General features: G+C 40.3%; 1 protein-coding gene across 10 annotated transcripts in view; it reads left to right on the top strand.

The window, feature by feature from the left end:
* The window catches only part of LOC139607759 (RNA-binding protein Musashi homolog 2), a 228074-nt gene that overhangs the window by 70941 nt on the left and 135074 nt on the right, over window positions 1–22059 (top strand). For all 10 annotated transcript variants that reach the window (XM_071460933.1, XM_071460931.1, XM_071460932.1 and 7 more), the window contains one exon: window positions 500–592. In XM_071460933.1, coding sequence (XP_071317034.1) covers window positions 500–592 — 93 coding nt within the window. The remainder of the gene's footprint in view (window positions 1–499; window positions 593–22059) is intronic.

Here is a 22059-nt window from a genome sequence, read left to right as displayed (position 1 = left end):
TCCTTAATATTATTGCTGTTTGAAACTAAATGAGGCTTTAATGCACTCTGATTCCATCTTACAGCACTCATTAATTGTCCTTTCAAAGTCCATAAATTTTTTTTTTTGTGTGTGTTTTTTTTTTTTTTTTTTTTTTTTGTGTGTTTTTTTCTTCAAGATAACCAGAAACTTTTACAGATGAATTGGCAGTCTTTGACAGTCTGCTTTAATGCCACTGTGAAGGAAATTCACAGAACAGAGTATTTTTTTCCTGCCAAAACCTTCAGCATTTGTGACCTTCCTTGTTACTGTAATATTATAACACTAAAGTGTTTTTGAAACTTTATTGTTTGAATCTCTTTATCCCTGTTTAGGAACAATGCGTATTCACTCCTTCATGTCCTCGTCACAGGTGCACACAGGTGCTGCTCACTCTGTGTTTGAAGCCTCATTAAAGGTGTTGTGCAATGCATTTGAAGCCTAGTCACTAATCTTCTCCTCTGGCCCCTTTTCTTTCCAGATGGTCACAAGAACAAAGAAAATATTTGTGGGAGGCTTGTCAGCCAATACAGTAGTGGAAGATGTGAAGCAGTATTTTGAACAGTTTGGGAAGGTAAGACTGTTTATTATTATTATTATTATTATTATTGTTACTCTGCATAGTGTCGTCACAAAAACCAGAATTTCAGCACTCTTTGATTCCATTGCATGCTTATTTCAACAAATGAAATTCTTATCATCTTTAAGATGACCCAAAATATGTTAATTTGATCATTCGATGAATCAAAGCCTCAGTCCACAGTCAGTGTACAGCACCCCCTGTCACTCCAACAGTTTCACTGCGGTTTAGCCCACGTGGCCAACACTCCAGCAGTAGCCATCGCAAATTTGAGCCTTAAAAGAAGCCAGCAGCTCCAGTTTGGCTCCTTTCCTGACAGCAAGACAAATACATTTCTATTGCGACAAGCAATGGCTTCACACAGCCCACCATGCATGGTCTACAACATGCATTTTGCTTACAGAGCAAACAAGCAATGACAACCGGCTGCCATGACCAAATCTCTCTGCAAGGAAAAAAGAGGAAAAGCAAATAACGATTTTTCCTGTCTACGGTGGTATGACTTTACAATCAAATGTAACTTGGTGTTGGAATCAAAGTTAGGCTTCTGATATTGTGACAACATTATTCTAATGTGCTCTGAAAGAAAAACACGCCCACCTCATTCATATTCAGCTGTTTGTTCCTGTCTGCTGCAGCAGTTTCTGCCTGCTGTTGTCATGACCAACACACCCAGATGAGTGAGGCATATATGCACACTCCATTGTACAATAACATGCATACCACACACACACACACACACACACACACACACACACACACACACACACACACACACACACACACACGCTGGGTCTTAAGCATGTGCACACACAAACAGGCTTTGATACAGTGGCAGCATTTCACAGATAATTTCCCCATACTGAGCAGAGATCCATTTCCCTCATGTCATATTCCACATCAGTCAAGGTCACCTTCAGCTGATACTGTTCCTGTAACATCAGCACTTGACCTTGAGTTTAAACAATTTCACTGAGGATGGATTTTTCATCGGCACATAATGTTCCATGTCCTGAAGGAGACAAAAGAACTGTTATAAATTAATAGAAACTGTTTTTTTTTGTTGTTTTTTTTTGTTCAGAGACAATATGCCACCAGCTCTCTCTTTTAAAATCCACTGTTATTTTCTTGACAAGCCTACAAGGTGAAGGGCTTTGTTTTGATCTTTTGCTGTGGAAGTGGCATTGAAGACCTCACCATGGCCTGGTCTGCCGTTCCAAATAAAGATGCCTTATTTGCACAATAGAACGCAGCAAGCAAATATTTAGCACGACTTTGCAATCAGTTGATCTGAGAAAGGGCTCGAAATGATTTTCGACTTGATTGAATGACATAATTGACTTGATTATACAAAGTTTTTTTCCTCCTTGAGGAATCCTCAAATGCTTAGGAGGAAACAAACAAATCAGACTGATTGAGCAAGATCTTGTGCATGTTTCTGTGTGTGCTTTTATAGCCTACTTGTGCATGCTTGGATGTGTCTGCCGTACTGCTCTCGCCATGCGTGAGTGTGTCAGCGATTAAGTGTATTTATGTGGGTGCATGATTAGGGGTGTGTATGCTTGTGTGTGTGTGCGTGCGTGTGTGTGTGTGTGCAGGTTTGAGTGTCCTCAGCAAAATCAGAAATCAGAGTAGAAATCAGAGTAGTTGTTGTGGCCTACGGCAGATAAGACACAGAGCCAAAAAAAAAAGAAAGAAGGTATCATTCTCTGTTTTATGTGTGTCCTTCCTTTCTGCCTTACACATTCCAGGATTTATTAAATAACCTGCCTGTCAGGGCAACCTACCATTATCGCCACACACACACCACTCTGAGGACTTATTCACAAAAGGGAAAAGCAATTAATTCAGTTTCCCCTCTATAGAATCTTGGTGGCAGTATGTGTGTCAGTCATCAGTCTGTCTCTCTGTCTGCCTGTCTGCCTGTGTGCATGTCAAGGGGGACATTAGCCAGCATGGTGGCAGGGCGGCTAGTCATGTATGTTTCTGGGAAGTAATGTTTTGAAGCACTTATCAGTCATTATGCAACTACAGCTTAAGGCATCAGCAAATGTTCTTCCTCACTTGGAACAAGCCATTTCAGTTGTATTATTTTGCAAGTAGTCTATATATGTGTGTGTGTGTGTGTGTGTGTGTGTGTGTGTGTGTGTGTGTGTGTGTGTGTGTGAGGCAGCATAGGCCAATTAGCAGGATGTGGTCTGCAGAGATGGTGGTGGTTGGGAGGCAGTGGAGGGGAAACAGCTGGTGTGGCCACAATTGGGTCACAGGTTCTGTCTGTAACCTCCACACCTCCCCGTCCTCCCGCCTCCGCCCCTCCCCTCTGTCTCCATTCTGTCAGAGGGAGAGGTGGCATTTGTTATGGGGAGAGGCTGACAGCTCTCATGCACATCAGTCTCACTGCCACTCTCCCAGCCATCACCATTAGGAAAGAGCACATGCCCGAGCTTGGCACAACTTCAGAGGAGCCGCTCCACAGTCGGAGCCACTTTTTTTTTTTTGTCGTCTACAGTACATGCTTAAGGTGTGCATTTGAAGTGATTGTGACAGTCATTTGAATAGAACTGAAGTGTGGTTGTGTTTGACTGATTCAAATGCACCTCAGATGGATCCCATTACCTGCCTAATAGTAGCCACATCCCGCCTCCCTTTTTTTTTTTCTCAGGCAGCACACTGCACCTAAGCCCTGCAAGCCAGATGAGACAATCTTATCAGCACTGCCTGGCCTCCCTTTATATTCAAGGACTCTTCACTGGAGGCTGCTGCTATTTCTGTCTTGCAATAAAGTCAAATTAATCAGTGTGCTCTTTGTGCTATTATGTGCTATTGTGCATACTTATATATTGTGAGAAAAGACAATGTTAGCCTATAGAGATCACATTTTTGTTTTTTCCTCACATGCAGTCCTCACTGGTTTTACATGGTGTTACTATTTTTATCTAATAATGTTGTTAGATGTGCAATATGTGCAGTCATTTATAGACATTTTAATGCATTTACCTTCTTGCCTTTGCCTGTGGTTTGCATAACAAGTAGAAACACCCCCAAATATCAGCCTGCAGAACAGAGGGGACTGCACTGAAAAGATGTTATATTATTATGCACAAAATCTGCAACTAATTATCATTGATTAATGTGATGATTATTATTTAATCGATTAATCGTTTGTTCTATAAAAGGACCGTAAATAGTGAAAAATGCTCATTATAACTGTCCACAGATGAAGGTGATGTCTGACCAACAGTCCAAAGATATTCAGTTTACGACAAAGAACACATTAAGTCCTCATATGTGAGAAGCTAGAAAATGCAAATATTTGATATTTGTGCTTTAACTAACATGAGTCTTTGAAAATCAAAATAGTTTTTTGCTAATTGACTAATCAATTAATTGAGTAATTGTTGCAGCAGTTTTTATATACTTTGACTCTGTGCTTGGCCAAAGGTCAAAGCGGTAGATGTGTTTGTTTAGAATGCAGTGTCCTGTAAAGTATTATGAGGTTCTACAAACCTATCAAACAATTCAGTACAGAGACTCTGGTTTGTGGAAATTTATTTCTTTATTTATTTCTTGTATATTGGCATAAACCCTCCTCTTATTTTCCAATAAAGCAAACACCTGTTACCAAAACACCTACCATCCCAAAATGTTCCACTGAGGCCAGGACTTGATTAAAGATGGAGGATGTGTGATGACACCTTTCTAAAGCTGGATGTGACGAACCAGCAGAGCCCTGCCCAGACATGAGAGGAGCTCTCCCCACAATTAAAGGCATCATTAGCTGTGGTGGCTAATGCTTCCTCATTGGTTTATCGTAATCAGCTTTGAGTGCATCTCATAGTGCCCCTATTTGGCTAAGCTGAACCATCTCCTGCTCGCTGACTCCGTTTCTGCACTCCTGTCCACTGGCTGGGCTGCGCAAGCTTGAAGCTGACTTTTAGTTTTCATCACAGCTACTTGCTTCCATGTCGCTGGGTTGCCACAATCGCCCCTTTATGTCCAGGCTGTCCTGCTTCTCATGCTCCACTGGTCTAGAGCCAGATCCTGGAGGTGGAGCTGAATGCGAGGAGGAGGAGGAGCTTAACCAGTTCACTGCCAGTGGGCTCAGGAGGGATAAAGGTAGACTCACAAAGGTCACTACCGAGTCCTAAGATGAGAGAATGGTCTTTCAGTGAAGAAAAAAAAAAAAAAAAGTCAGTCATAGGATGTGACTGAGACAGTGATGACACCTGTTGGAGGACACTGGAAAGATGTGTGCTGTTTCTGTAGCGTTTCACCTCTGGCCAGGGAAGCGTCTGCATGCTTCTCTCATACTTTCACTGAGAGGAAGCAGATGAGGGGAGGAAGTGAAATTATAAGAGCGTCAGAAAAAGATTCCTTTGTTATTGCAGGAAATTTGTTCTGGGGCTTTGATAATCTAATACCACAGCTGACATTTTGCATGCCCTTAGATTTTGTAAATGGCAGAAAAATAACTGTGTGTGACCATCTTTAAAGACTGTATGAATTCATTTTGCATACTTGCTGAAGTGCGTCGGCCCTCAACAGCACTAGAGGTTTACAGGTATTCCAGTTAATAAAAAGCAACCCTGGTGACAATTAACAAAATCAGTGGCATATATTGTTGTAAAATGATACTTTTTCTTGAGGAGAAGTTAGCAGAATAAACTATACAGTTAGGTATCTGTGAAATAGTTTAGTGTGCTTCTGAGAATTAGGCCTTTTTGCATTATTCTAATGTTGTAAAGGTGCATTGTATCATTAGAAACATGAGCTACTTTTAGTATCAGTCTTTTAAAAGTGCAACTGAATCACTGCAGAGATTAGAAACCACCAACAATTACTGATGTGACATTTGTATCATTGTCCTTGTGTTATCTGTTTGATTGCAGAATTGAAATTTTTTCAACGCAATTAAGCTTTTACATCACATACACGGGGCTTCAACTGGAATCTGTGAAGCTGGACATGAAATGCACTTTAGACTTCTATTAAAAGCGATGGGAGGTTTGAAGAAATCAAAACTTGAATAGACCTTTGTGATGTGCTCATTGGCTGAAAAAGCCAACATGGATGATTACTGCAGAAAAAAATAAACTTCATATGAGCGAAAAGAACCTAATCAAAAGGCTACAGTCCTTCATTCCACTCCTTCTGCTGGTGCAGGTGCACATTTGCATGCCATTTACATGGTAGCTCACAGTGACCACTACTACTCCAACGTCTGGGTGTCCATCATCTGCTGACATTCTGTGATTGTTTCCTCTCTGCTGTGACTTAGCCAATCAGCTGAGGATATAGTCTGGTTCCAGTGATTATAAGGAGTGATCAGAGCAGCACTGATGGAGCATGTGCCTCACAGTGGAGATTTAGCCAGAGGCTTCAATCTCATTGCAGTCACTTGTAGTTAGTGACTGAGACCAGCAGCGAGAAGGGCAGAGCAATATAAATGAATTGGCTATGAATGTGGATACGGCTGCGGTGCTGCAGGGACACACAGGGGGAAAGGGCCAGTTAGACAAACTATTTCATATCCCCCTTGACCTTTATTTGCCCAGTGGCCCAGCAACATATCCAATAGAGTACCTTTTAAATGGCCGCTGAAGAATTGAGCTATGTATTCACATCTTTTTTTTTTTTTTTGTGTGTGTGCATGTCTGTCTTTGTACGAGAGAGCAAACGCTTGTGTTTACCGCAGGTTACTGAATTTTTACTTAAAGGATTAGACCTTTAACAAAAAATCCAATTGATCTTTGACTATTGCTGATCCTTAGAAATACCTACCCGACAGCCTCCTCCAACAACTGGGTGCTATGCAGTATGGGCAGCTCACAAAGAGAGCTGTGGATCAGGGGAGATTGACACCTTTCTGTAGGTCTGTAGTCTCATCTCCCAGCTGTCCTCCTGAAATGGCTCCCTCAGGATAAGCCGGGATTGGCTTGATTGTGTTATCGGCAACTGATCGGGTCATTGAATGATGGAATTTTGAGCCCCTGTTCTGCTTAAAGAATGAAATGTTTAAAGAAGATTGACTGTGATTGGATCAGATCCAGCACCTGCTCAAAGGGGTCAATCAGGTGAAGGCAGGAGGCGGCAATCTCTGCTGTGCTATTGTGACATGAATAAAGGGGGGAATTAATGTGTGTGCTGAGGTAGGGTGTTGGTGGATAGATGGTGGTGGTGGTGGTGGGTGGGGGTAGAGATGCCATTCAACAGGGAGGCAGTTGAAAAATGTCATCAGAGGAAGTGTCATGAGTAATTTGCAGCAGTCTCACCATCGGCCTGGTGTGGAGGTGGACGCCTCCACCTCAATGCCTCCACCTCAGCCATGCAAACTTCTGCCTAATCCTCAGGGAATTCTATGTGGGAGAACACTTCCAAGATTCAAAGAATATTTTATTTCCCAGATGGATGGGGAATATGTATTGCTGTGTGCTGCATGTGTTCTAAAGATTGGCACATGGAGTAAAGGGTCTGAAGGGTGGGAGCTTGGTAGAACATTAATGCAACGAGAGATCCCAGGAAAATGATGTTTTGAGCATGTTCTCTGGTAGTGCAAACCAAGTGTTAAATAGTTCTGTCAGGTTTGGGCTTCAGATTGGCTCAAATTATGTAGCTACTTCTGAAATTCTTGGAGAGCATGAAAATAAATAAGCCCTCTCCAGCTGTATGCACATCAGCAATTTGTGAAGCCTTCTGAGATCTCTTTCTTGCAAGGCATGGTTCACGTTGGCAGATGTTTGTTGTGAATAGCAAACTCAAAACGTTTAAGTGTTTTTATTTTTTATTTTTTATTTTATTATTATTATTATTATTATTATTATTGTTGTTATAAGTCAGATTAGCTCCACTCTGCCATTAGACAATACTGTTTCCAACCTACACTGTGAGTGTTTGAAGGATGTTTTTAGTGTGGACAAGAACAATACAATGATTTAATTGTTATTAGTTATTTTGTCTTGATATAGATAAATAGATTCAGGTAGTGAGTTCCTTCTGTGGCTAAAGCACGTCTTTTAAGACTAGTAGAGACAAGCATATTTGAGAATCCAGTGTCGGCCCCTGAGTGACAGACCTTGTGTCTTTGCGTGCCACAGCCAAATGAGAAACAAGATGACTGTGTCAAATTTCAGCTATCATCTGATAGGCTTTTAAAGAGGATGCAAAACTGCTTTTCAACCCAAATAACCCTTTTCATGCTCATCAGAGATTTTCCTTAACAGAGGGTTGTCAGCGGTCCTCATCCCCAGACTGTCGAGCTCCAGGAAACCAGTGATCATGAAACATGACTCAGCAAACACCTGGAGAACAGGCAGTTGACACAGTACGGCTTAGATGATGATGATGCACAAAGCTCACCGTGCATCTGAGCCGATGCACACACCGCTTTAAAGATCTTGAGAAATTTGTTAAAGGTATTTGTGTGGCCCTCTGTATGGATTTATCCCAAATGCCTAAACAGCAAGGTGGTGACAATAGAAATGCTTGAGTTTTAGCTGCAACTCTGATGCTTTAGTCACATTTTAGAGGTACATAGTGAACAGGAAAGAAAAACGGTTTAATGTGCCACTAGATGGAACATTGTGACAGTCTCTTCCATCTCCAGCAGTGGATCTTTCAAAATAAATCCATACACTTATCTAAAAAAAAAAAAAAAACAAGAGCCCTTCTCCTAACTGCCAATTTACAGTCTGGATAAAAAAAGGGGAAAAAAATGAATGACTGAATTTTAGTGTCAGAATAAGTTGCTTCCTTGGCCCCCCATGCATCTGCAATCAGATTTAATAATATCCTCTTGATATACCTGCCTTTTGTGAAACGAAACCAGCGCCATTAAACGAAATCACAGAGAGCACACTTTGCTGTGAGTGTGTGTCATGATTGACTGTTGTCCCACGACACTGACAGTATGTCTTTTTTCATATAGCACAATGTGACTTTGGTTTAGGTGTTGAAAAATTACTTGATGTAACCCACTGCCTGTGCTTCTTCAGCCACCTACTGCAATGTGACCAGGTCCACAGGCAGCTCCAGCTCATGCCATGAGTGCCTCCCACACATCACATAGCCTTCTTGAAATCACCGGGTAAATGTTCTTACATGGCAATGTACACAATGTTCTGCAGTTTGATGTGAAGGGCTAATGAAGTCTCAAAGGTTTCACTTATCTGGAACACTTACTGCTTACTCCTGTGTGTCTGTGTGTGTCTAGATATCCTCAGGTCTGTTAAAAATGTTAGATTATCTAGATATTGAGGGCCTAAAGTCATCCACTATCTTAAATACACTTGTTAGAAATTGCTTGTTAGGTTTCATTTCGATACAGCTGTAAAATCCAACATTGGTAGTGACAGACTCATTAGATCCAGTAATATTTAGTTGAAGCAGAGTAAGTAGGCCAAACAAAATGGGGTAATTGCAACAAAAAATGTGGTTTCAGCAAAATATGTGAAGGCAGAGGTTCCAGCTTTGTTTCCATCCTGCTCTAGTGTCTTATGTCTTCCAAAGCTTTTTTTCAGACACATTGTTGTGTGTTATTCCATATTCTTATCATGTTTTTGTTTTTTTTTTAAGAAGTTTGCCCGTTTTGTCAGCATTTATTTCTTTACTGTTGCTAAAACTAGAGGAGTCGACTGCTGCTCTACAGCCTGTGGGGCTGCACTGATCAGCAGCAGTTACGTTTATATACAACGAAACTGCAAGTGTGGAAATGTCTTGTAGGAAACTATGTGCAGAGGCAGTGTTATTTTTGAATGAACGGAGTGTCACATTTATTAATGGCAGCAGCTGGCTGGTGGTTGAGGTGTGTAAAGTTCATGACTGTTACACCAGTGTTCTCATCCACAGTCCTGCCTGTAACATCAAAAGCACTGTGGTTAAGATTAGGCAATGGTTGTGCTTTTTGTATTTAATCAGACCACAATCTTTCCCTAACCTTAACCAAGTCCTGTGAGTGCCTAAAATAACTATTAAAAAGTGTCATAATGCTGTACCGCAGTATAAATGTATTTGCGACTTGAGTAAGTAAATTAACAACATTTCCTCATTATGTTAATAGAAAACGTAATTCAGTCGACCACAAAGGGTATTTGTTGATGTAATTTAGTTCTACTTGAAGTTGCTTTAAACTAAATACTAACATTAGGTTGCTAACATTGCTACAATGACAACATGCCATTGTGGACAAATTGAAAACATGACCTCTTGGTGCGAGATTAATAGTCAGGGGAAATCAAAAGGCAGTAAAGGATTCAACCTCTCAGGATCACGTGTGCCAAATTTCATGGCAAACTGTCTTTTTTTTGGCAATCTCATGGAAACTAGAGGAAAAGTCAGATGATCATCTAAGTCATTTTCATTCATCCTCTGTTGACCATCAGTGCTTTAGTTATTGAGATATTTCAGTATTCATCTCCTGTACTTCACAGAGTGGGGAAGGCATAGAGAGTGCATGCACACTGTTGCAAAGAACATTTACTCAGATGTAAATTGACCACTGATTATGTGTCTCACATTATTGGTTCGAGTTTAAAATGAGTCCACTTATCCACCTATTTGAATGTGTGTTCAGTTAATAGAGCTAATAAAAGTACTCATTTGATTCCCAGGCGCTGGAAACAATCAAAGAGACAGAAGGTGGCTTAAACATCATGCAATGCAATTAAGATTTCTAACTCAAATGCATGCTTTGGTTGAAATTATTTCTAATTGTATAGTGTTTGGTTTAGAAAAACAACTTTTTTTTGGAATTAAGAGATCTAGACACCTACAGCAACCACTTCTGATTAAGCTGTATGAAGCAGCAAAATGTGATGCTGACTTTTACTTGTAGTTTGTTATTTGTATCAAGCAATGCATGTACAAGATTTATGTTATTTGTCATTTACATTGGAGGTGAAATAATCAGCATACCTGCGCCTGTCCTAAGCGTCTCACCTGCAGTAACATGGGCAACCTTTACTGCCAGAAACTAGACACATGGTAAAATAAAAGGAAATCACCATGGAATAATGAAAATGGTGATAATAATAATAATAATAATAATAATGATAATTTTAAAACACTACTGAACCTTAGACACACAAAAGCTATGTGTTTTAAAATAGGAGATCCACCGAGTAGTGGATTTTGAATATCTCTGTCACACCCTGTATCAGCAGTTAAACAGCAGTCGAAGGTGGAGTTGTGTAGCCATTTTTGGCGTGGCAGTCATTGTGTTCTCCTTTGCTCTGCTGACCTCTGTGTTTGAGATACTGTGATTTCTACGCCTTCTTGTGTTTGTGTCTGTGTGCCTTTCTAAACAGCACACTCACTCCTTAGAAAGGAATAATGTAGTGAGCAGGGGGACGTGCAGAGGATGCTAGAGAGTGACAACAGATCCCTATCTTAGCTGCCATGCCATGAATAATCTTTAGCTTATTTTCTGAAGTGGTATCTCAGGGTTCTGGTCGAATTGTCTAAAAGCTAAATAAGTCTGCTTGATTGAACTAATGGCACAGAGCCAAGATCTGGCACCAAGTCTTGTCTCTCAGCCTAATCTTTTGGTCACGGACACATTGACCAGGCTCACACTCAAACACATACACACACACATGCACCAAAGCTCCCTCCCAAGCCACTTCCTGATCAGGAAACTTTGAACCCAACATGTGGCCCATAAGTCCTATCCACATGTAATTAGGTTTGATGGTTAGTTGAGCAGAAGCATGGATTTTATCCTTCTCTCCATCTTGCCTCCTGGAGGGTTGCCTCAACTTGTTTTTGATAAGCCCACCGCCAGCCCAGCATCAGCCTCTCCAGCTGAACACACATTGTTAAAGCCACCAAGGAGCAGTCATCCATTTTAAAGATGAATTACCCACTAAAATAAAATTAGGTCGGCTGAGAAGGTGTGTGTCAGTACAAATACATGAATATACATCTCAGATCTGATTGAAAAACTGACCCCTCCATACGAGTCACATACCTGATTCTCTTCCTGAGCTAAATCGGTTTATTTCTCCCTCTAGTGGTTTAGGTCAAGGCATCTGTTTCGGATGTGTTGTATTATAGACAGGAATATGTTAATGTTCCCTCTCAGTGACAGTCGGCCCAACTGTCCCAGCATAAATTGTATTTCATTAAATTCATTGAATTGGTGTGACCAAATTAGTGTCGCTTAACATTTTCTGCAAGCTTGTCTGTGTTTTTCTTTTTTTTTTAATCTAGTGGTAACACAGAGCACAATCATTTGTTTGACTGGGAAGCACGTCTTTAAAACTCAGCAAGCGAACTATGTTATGGTATCGTGTAAGTGTGTGTGTGTGTGTTAGCTGCTGGTACTGTGTTCAGGAGGGGTGGGGTGGGGGCTGTTTACATCTGAAACAGCTTTGAGTTTGATTTGATTAGAATTTTATTTGAATCTGATACGAGGTTTACACAAAATGGACAGGCGGTACCATGCTCAGGCGATGGGTTGATTGCATTAAATCATCTGCCAGCGAGTCTTTCAGCTGCCAAGTCGCTGTGTTGAATGCAAGGATGAAAAGTTTCTTTGTATGAACAAAACTAAGCCTATCAAGAAATAGGAGCTGCTCATTTGCTCTTTGCAGCTGTTTTTGTGTTTGTTTGTTTGTTTGTTTTTTTTAATCAAACATGCCCTCAATAGTTTAGCTTGGTGACCATATGCAAAAATGTATATAATATATCTTATCTTCTAAGAAATAAAAAAAAAACATATATATATTGAACTCAGTGTCTGTGGGCATCAATTTGATTGTTTTGTTTGTGATTTTCCTGAGCAGACAAGGTGTCATTCTTGAAGTTGGCACAGAGATTCATTCAAGTATTTTGTGTGTGCTTGCATCTGATTTGGGTATACTGTTTCTAGACGAAACAGACTCAGGAAGTCATTGTCATTTCGACCATCTGCTTGTGCCGTGTCTACTTTGGCTCAAACCTTATTTAATGTGGAAATGGTGTGTGAATAGAAGTGACATGCTGAAAACCATGGCACATCTTAATAGGCACACAGAAGTGTGTCTGCTATAACTGAAAAGCACAAAACACACACCAAACAAACACATTTGCACTATTTTCAATATATATTCCAGAATCAAAGTAGCCACCCGCAACATCCATGATCACTAAGTAAATACGTTGTTCTAATTTCACACTCACTGTGTGTTTGTATGGGTATGTGGTGCTTTTATCCAGTTTCTTTACTGCCATAGTTTGCCCATTTAAAGCATGCATAAATGTGTTTTTTCAAGATGAATAGCTGGCCCCCATGTATAGTCCAGATGTGGCTGTGTGCCCTGCTTGCCCTGATGTGCCCCTGCCTTCATCCAGCCAGCCAAGCTCCAGCTGTGTGCCGGTCTAGGTTGTGGTGATGCCAGTGAGTGTTTTCCACTCTGGAGATGACCACATTACCAGCACCCACACAGACTATGGTGTGATTTATATTCTCCTGCATTACGACCAGTGGTACTGAGTCTAGATGTAGTTTAATACACTATGTCTGTATAACTCATACTACACAGACGGATGCTGGTACCGATATTGATATTTGAGATTTGAGAGATATTTATATTTGAAAGATCAGATGACAATATATTGTCCCATACTATTGTTACTATTTTTACATCAACACATAGCAAATACTGTAGAAGGATATGTCTTGTTTTTTGTCATTTTTTGAAACGTTTTTTTTTTAATTTTTTTGGTGTTTTGACCAAGAAACGTGCTTTGAATGGGTAATTTTACAGCTCAGCTGAAAAATAAACTTGTCAATGCTCTCTGTTGGACAATGGAGACACCATTTCAGATCAGCTCAAACATACCATTTCTGTAATGTATTTGTTGTTACTTATTGCCATATATGCTGATATGATGTACAGATGGGTGGCAAATTAAAGGAAAACACTGAAAAATGAGTGAAGAAGCAGGATGACAATGCCTCCATCCATAAAGAACGAGCTATCGCTGAATGGTTTGATGAGTATGAAAATCATGGAAGATGGAAGATTTTGGATCGACGTGTTAGACCACCATCATCAAAGCACTAAATGAGGGACTATCTATAGGAAGAATGGTGTTCATCCCTCCAGCAGAGTTCAGAGACTTGTAGAATTAATGCCGAGATGCATTGACGCTGTTCTGGCGGCAGGTGGTAGCCAACCTTACTAATACACTTAATAGTTTTTCCTTAATTTCTCACTCGTCTGTATCTTTCATAGGCTGATAATGGGCCCTATATTGACCTCAATTAACAGGCCAGGATCTACTGCACGACTCGTGCAATTTGAGCATCTGAGGATGTTTTAATGTGATTATTAAAAGCAAAGAGTTGCACTGATTGCAAGTTTTCAATATCAACACCAGTATCTTTACCTCTTTTAATTCATAAAGCCAGTTACGTTGGTTCATGTCTGTTTATGTCTGTGGCTTATTACCATCTTTGTCACTCTAACCTTCTGCTTTAATCTGTGGCAGTTTTCTTTCCTCTTTTAGGCAAAGTACCCTTAAAGAGGAATATGAACACATGAAACACTTTTTTAGGACATGAATGGTATTTAAACAACATGAGTTTCATCCCATGGTGCAACAGCTTTGAATTAGTAAAATGGCACATACATCAGAATTATGTTCAGATATTGGTTTAATGTTTTACTTTGGCAAAGTAAAAAAAATGGTTTATTGCAAATTCAGCACCGGTGGTGTTCCTCTTTTAATTAGTAATCATTTAACTAAATTACCACATTGCCATCTGGTTTGAGGAAAAAAATACATGAAAAAGAGATGCAATCTTCCATTTACGTAAAGGAGATAAACTTGTCATTATGAATGGAGTTTTAGAAGAGTAACACATGTCATGGACATGGAAAATTCCAGCGAGCTGAGGCTGATTTGGTTACCCAAGCCAAACAAAAAAGCTGTTATACAAGGTTCTTTGATGCACATAGATCTGATTGTTAACAATTAATTTCCTCACACTAACATGCTGCATTTATGCTGCATTTTTAATAATCTGTGTTATTAATATGATTGTGTAAGTGTATAAAATAACCCCGCAATTTTTGTACCCAGAATACTGAGATAGGCCCGGCATTCATTGCCACCTGCAGCCTCACTGACTCACTCCTCTACTCTCCCACTCTGGCTGGCTGACTGCCCAGTCATTGGCAGCTTGCACATGTGGCCAAACTGTAAATCAGATTCAGACTTTCCATTCAAGTGCCCTACTCAGGGGACTGGACTGGCCTTTATTCTGACCTTGTGGACCTTTTTATAGGCTTAGAAAAGAGCAGCAGAAAGGAGATAGCTCCATAGTTCACACAGAAATGAAGAACTGAGTGTTTCTTACCTTTGATTAAAATCTGACCTTATGGCATTTTAGAAAATTTGTGCATTTGAGGTGCACCTTTTTTGAGCCTAACATTTCAGTGTGCACAGTGAATCATCCACAGTTTAAATATTCTCATGGAAATGTGGAGGGGTGTGATTTTGAGATTCTGTCCTCTGTGATTAGGATTTGTTGTAAGCGATATTCTCCTTTCAGAAAAGAGCTGTCCTCATGTAGGGGTGGGCTCATGTTTCTGTCTTTGTCCCCGCACAGCTGATGCTCCAAAGAGAGTTTGGCAGGGCCAAACTCCCCCCCCCCCCCCCCCCCACTCCCTCCCTCTTTCTCTCTGTCTCTTCCCTCCATCACACCTGATCGCATTTGACAAATGCTACTATTGGCTCCATATCATCAGGTGCAGCAGAGGCAGCCTAAGATTATATTGCTCTACCCATATAGCACATCTGTTCTTCATTGTGCATGGCTGCCACGCTTGCTTCTGCAAGGTACGATCGGGGCCAAGGCTCTGTCAGTGGAACAGCTTCATGAGACGCAGGTTCCGTTGGCCGAGGGAAGCCCTGGTGAGTGGGTTGGACATGGCTTCTGCCATCACTGCTAACCTTTTAGACAGTGTGGGCCAGGCACATGGGGCACAGTGATTCACCATGGTAAAAAAACATGTTCACGTAAATTGTAATGACAGACTCAGTAGCAGGGCTTGGTTCCAAACAAAAAAGATCTGGGGATTTGTGAAGAAATGTCTTTTCCATTTTGTTTATTGGTCCCTAAATGCAACTTGTGGAGCTGCTACACTTCTTTCTACTTTGTTGTTGAAACATTCATCAATGTAATGTGCTGGATCTAGTGCTGAATAGTGTGGCTTCGAGCATCACAAAACACGGGAGCGATACAGCTAAAGGTAAACAGTGAGTGAAGATAATTTCATTTCTGATGTGTGTTATATAATTTGCATATGTTGTATTCTCATTGTCTGCATTCACTAAGAATTTGTTAAGAATGCAGTATTTGTCCCCTAATGTCCCATGGTGTGGTGGTGATGCCCCACAATCAGCTAATTCTGACAGGACCACCTGAAGTGAAACTGTGTATAAAACAGCAAACGTTAAAGAGAAAGAAAAGCTATTCTCTATTGTCTGTTCTCTATTTGACATTTTCACCATGTCAGCTTAAATCTGCTGGGGAAAAAACAGAGATCCCTGTTGCAGTGGAGCACATAGTAACAAATACTATTAATACAATATACTATGGTATAAATAGATACAAATACTATCATATTTGTCAAGGACAATTTTTTGTTGTGGTAGTGAATCTCTGTAGAAATGGCCAACATCATCACATCTTATTTTTTAAATACAAGGGTACAGTACTTTTAACACAGTAAAGAGTTGGTATTAATGCTAACATATTTTTTTTTCAAAGTTTATGTTCAAGAAATAATCATCAAGTGAAGGATGTAAACAAAAGACTGCAAACAACACTGGTTGTGTGGGCTTAAACATAACCATAAAGAATTTAAATCATTCTGTACTCACTACAAGTGGATATTGCATTGCAATGCTGGGTATTTGACTTAAAAAAAAGAATTCTGAGAACATTTTACTAATATATGACTTGCCAAATACACAACAACATATCCTCAGTATGTTATTAGAAGAAATAATCAGTTGCAGTTATGTTTCATACATAACGTCCATATAAATGGAATTTATGGTTCAAGTCAGTTGAAGTTTACAAATCTTACCAGTTTTCAAACCGTAGAAATGATCACTCTGATGCTCACAGTTCTTAGATATTAAAAACATTGCAATTTAACAAACATAGTTTCAGCGTCATTTGCTACATCTCTGCTGTAGTTCACTGACATAAACCAGGCAGAGACAGCACTCTGTCCTGGCCTGTGCTCCAGCTTGATAATGGAGATAATGGCATGTGTTTTGAGGCAACACTGACCTAATCAGTCACTGATAGTGATATTAATACATTAGCCAGCTTGACCTGTGACACATCTCCTTGCTAACTGATTATTAAATACGGACTTTGAAAGTGACTTTGGGGAGATTTAAGTGGTAAAAACAAAAGAGCACTGGAGTGCCTCCCACCAGGGAGAGATGCTGATGGACTGTCATGGCCGGCGTGTCATCAGCAGGAATGCAAGTAGGGTTGGCACAGTAGTCACCATGTGGTGGCAAGGTTAGGTCACATCAGCCTCCTCTGACTCTCATATAAAGAAGATGCTGAGGTGAAAAGCAATACAGTTTAAAAAAAAAACAAAAAAAAAACCTCTCACTCGATGTCTCTCGGTTGATATCTTTGAAATTACTTTCAATTTAGAAGAAACAAATTGAGGAAGGGAGTAAAAACAGATGATGGAAAATTTTAAATTAATAGTCACAAAGGCAGAGAGCGGAGGGGCAGACATACGAGATGATGCCGGAAAGACAGATAGAGGGCCTCAAATCTATGAGCTTCCTCCTGTGCATCATGTGTTCTCATGAGTCAACCAGACACTGCACTGCTGGGTGGTAATTGGAGGGCTTCCTGGGAGAGGTGGCCACAGCTCCGCTTTACCTCTGGGCCACCCTCAACAGACCGAGTCTGCTCTAATTGGCACTGCAAATCACATATCGCATAGCATGCACTGAGACTACAGACCATCTATGTTGCTAATTCATTGACGACAAGTTAATGTTGATCAATCAGGAATCTTTTATCAATATGTGCTCATATAAATGTACTGGTGGTTATTCAGTTGATCAATCAAATGCTGCATTTACTCGGGCCGTGCAGCAAAAATAGCTCACGTCGATTGTTTAAAATTTTCATCAAGGAGAAACATGCATTTTGTATTTTATAATCTTTCGTGGTTAATCAATTATAAATTGCTAATATGGACAGTGATTGAACTGCATAACATTTTCATCCCTGCCACAGACTCTTCAGCTAAGTAAGTGTGGTTAGTTAGCTGTGCTGTTTCTCCCAGCCCACCCATTAGTTTAAATGGGGGGGCACTGGCGCCATATGGTAGGTCCTTGACTGTGACAGACTGACACATTAGTCATTGATGGCTCACAGCCTCTCAGATTATAGGCATTGCTTAAAACGCTGACCTACAAACACACACACACACACACACACACACACACACACACACACACACAAGGACTCACACACACTTAATTGATCCTGAAACACTCTGCCACACTCACAGTAAATATAGAGGCATTTCTACTGAGGTCGTACCAGCTCAGTCAATTTGGCAGTAATGTGTTTGTAAAAATAGTGAAATAAGAGACGCAGTAGTTTGAGGAGAATAATCATGGCCACACTAGTTATGGTGCCATGTTCAGAGGACTATGGATTGGTCTCTGTCCGTTTGCTGAGTTAATTTCATACAAGATGGGGACATTGTGCGTCTTTCCAAAATATTTAGTGATTAGCCTGATGGTGCACAATAACTGACACTCAAAACAAAACATGTTTGTTCCTGATCAGGAGGTCAGGAGGAATTCTTCCTCATTCTTCAGAGGCAGCATATTCCTATTCTGCTTGTTCCTGATAATTCAATTTTATTTCTATAGAATCATAACAGAAGTTATCTCAGGTCCAGACCATACTCTTTGTAATGTTATTTACAGAGACACAACATTTGCCTATGAGCATCAGAAACCTTGAACAGAACCCAACCACATGACCCAACTTTAAATAAATGCAGTAAATTTCCCTCACTTTTAATATGTACTGTGTTCACTTTCTTTAGTTGAGTTCCTCTCATGTTAATTTAGTTTAATGGAGTGTAACAGTGGATTACAGCATAATATGCCTGGAACAGTACATCAGGTTACAGTAGAGATGGCCTCTGTAGTGGTATGGATGAGATTAGCATCAGCTTGAGGGAGCTGTAAGGCGTCCTCCCTCCTTTCTTCTTATAACTCTCCTCAACGGCACCAAGGTGTTTGCACGTTCTGTTTGAAAAGTGTCATCAGCTGTCCTGGCAGGTATGTTGCCACATAAACCTCTGAAGTGACTGACGGCACCTCTTGCCTGGAAAGGTCATCGCAGGAGTGGGTTAAATGTCCCCTGGAGGAGAGAGCGGCACGCCAGACAGTCTGTGATTTGTGTGAGTTTTACACTGCTAGAGCTGCTTCGCCCTCTCTGAATGACCTTGACCAATTCTCCCTCAGTCAACTTATAAGTCGCTCTCCAGAAAACTGTCTGGTGTGTCAGATGTGCCAGTACTCATTAGTCTTAGTCTGATTGGGGATCTGAAGAAATTAAAAAAAGGACTGCCATTAGAGGTCAAGCCATCACAACAACAGCACACAAAACACATCCTCTGTTTTGGTTTAATCCAATTAGACATCCACTGAAGCTTCAGTTGTTTTCAGGCAAGCCTGATTAACTTTGTTGTGAATAGCTGTGCTTGTTCCTGTTACTTTTCCCCCTTTCTTGTGTTTGCCGAAGAAATTATCAGCCTTTTCTATCTACTCTTTAACATGCTTTAAGTCGAATTTTACTTCCGACTCAGCTGTACAATTATAGCTAAAATGATCATCACAATTGTTTGCATAATCAGGATTATCTCTATTGAGCTATTCAACTAGAACATTTTAAAATGACAGAAACTGACACAGTGCACTTGAAATACCAAGACATTAATCTTGCTTTAATTATAGTATACAAAGCTTATAGATATGTTCGTATATATAATGTGATACAACGATAATGTAATAATGTATGTTTAAAAAATTAATTGAATTTAAAGGTCTGTGCTCCCAGATTACAAAAATCTTTTTCACCTTTTGTGGTGTCTAGCCATGCGGATCGTTTTGGTTCTATATATGCCCATGTTGTGAGATTTCTGTCTCTAAGATGTCTGACTCCACCTCAGTACAATAGGGGTAAATGGAATTGTTTTTGTGATGCTCACAGCACTGAAAAATTACATTTAAAAAATTCAGCAGCAACATCTCATACCTGAAAGAGTGTCCCAGCTGCACTGGTCTACCACCTAGAAAATATATAGTCCCCGTGGAAACTGTTCACAGTGCGTTTAGAATAACAATGCAGCCCATTTGCAATCAAGAAAATAAAAATAATTTATCTCTTTATAGAAAATGTGGTTAACACCACATGGAGCATTTGGTTGTTGTGCCCTTGAACAAACACCTGTCGGGTAATACACCCATAAATAGGGATTGGTTGATTTGATACCAAAGTAAGCACTTAATAAATAGTGGATGTTAAAATTGTGATTAAAAAGTTATTGCAGTATTAAAATGTGCAGCCCTGGGTCAAAAATGACTCGTCCTGTTCACTGTCTCTTCAGTCTGTCTGTTCTTCTGCTTCTCACAACAGGACAACATGTTGAACCTTTGTGCCTGAACAGAGCAGATATGATATGATGGCTGTGTTTTACACTTCTCAGTCATATACGCACAGCTCAAATAGAAGTGTTGTCATCAATACTGCTGCTCATTGCTGGCTGGCAGCCTGCTATTTAACAGCAAATCGTGAAAAGCAGCACGTATCCCAGATCAAATGAGGTCAGGTGCTGTTTTGTGCCACTCGAGTATGAATTAGTTATAGGTATTTTTGTTTGTGATAATGATAATCGTTAGACTCATTTAGGAAGAGCGTTAAGAAATTGAGTGATTCTTCGTGTGCCACAGTCCTTCGAGAAATATGATTTAGATGGCAATGACAATGAAAGCCAGAGCCATAATTATCGAGAACAATTTCTTATTCTACCGCTGGTGAGCTAGATCTTTGTAAAATATCTTCTGGGTCCTCCTGTGTAACAAGGCTCTGTGGTGTGGTCTCCTCTTGTTTTTAAAGATGCCATTTGGAATTCATGACCAGGACTCTGTATGCAGATTTGGAAGGGCTTTGATTAAAGCTCTAACAAGCACTTGATGGTTGGGGATATCACATTTCCTTTTGTTTTAATGCACTCTGTTAGGCTCACTCACAGTTAATAAGTCACAATCAATCTACCTGCTGTACGCACTGAGGCTTTGTAAGAGCTTAACAGGACCCCTGAGAGATGGAATAATTTCACTTCTGAAACAGACTGACAGAGCGAGTGCGTGCACTGATGTTTGCGTCTGTGTGGGTTAGTAGCAGTTTCCATTGTATATTTATATGCTTGTGTACGAGGGCGCAAGAGAAAAAGCAGACTGCTAAAGGAAGGCTGTCAGATATTGCCAGACTGGAAGACAGGCACTGTATGTTGTCTCCTCTCCATCCTCACTTTAAAGAGTGGGTGCAGTTGCCTTAAGCTAGTGTATCACATTTGATGACCTCAGTAACAGTTCTCCCAGAATACCTGACTTATGCTTTCTAGTGTCCGAGTCATCCCATCTCCTGGATGAAAATATCAGATTTCATCCATGGCTGTTAGAGCTACTCGCACAAATGTGCACAAATACACAAAATGCGACAGATGCATCAAAGGTCATACTGCACATCGGCATCCTTAGCGTGCTGAAGCTATGTTGCTGAAGACCGTCTGTGAAGCTTGTGACAGCTTTAAGTTAAAGGTCCGACTTATGTCTCCTTTGCGTTAAATGTCTTTGCTGAGGCATGAAGCGCAGCGAACACTCGACTTTGCTGAGCTGAGGCTCAGAATGCATCATCGCTCTTTTCTCTTCAGTAACACACTGCATATGGCATTTGAGCAGTTTTAAGCTTGATTGAATATATCATTAAAATTAGATTTGTTCCTTTCGATTTATTACATTAAAATCTTCCTTAGGTGTTGTACCGAAAACATAGTTAAAGACCCTCATTCAGATGGTATAGATGTATGAATATAAGCCATATATCTGTAAAATAAATACATTCATACATTCATACATACATACATGTACATACATGTATGTATGCATACATATATATATATATATGGGAAGTGCTGAACACCACAGTATTGTTCAGCACCGATATCAGGTGCGCACAAATAGATATCTTTTTACATGCGTAAACAGATTTAACAGTTAGAAACAGAATTACTGCTTGTGATCAAGAACTGACTCTAAACCAGTATCTGTCATCCACAGATGCTTATAGGCTGCTGTTTTCTAGTGGCCCAGATCTGTCCACGTAACAATACAGAGGCCAAATA

This window comes from Trachinotus anak, unplaced genomic scaffold, assembly GCF_046630095.1.
Source record: "Trachinotus anak isolate AG129_WGS33_773 ecotype Australia unplaced genomic scaffold, CSIRO_AGI_Tana_v1 ptg000024l, whole genome shotgun sequence".
NCBI lineage: Eukaryota > Metazoa > Chordata > Actinopteri > Carangiformes > Carangidae > Trachinotus > Trachinotus anak.
This window is presented reverse-complemented; position numbering and strand designations above follow the sequence as displayed.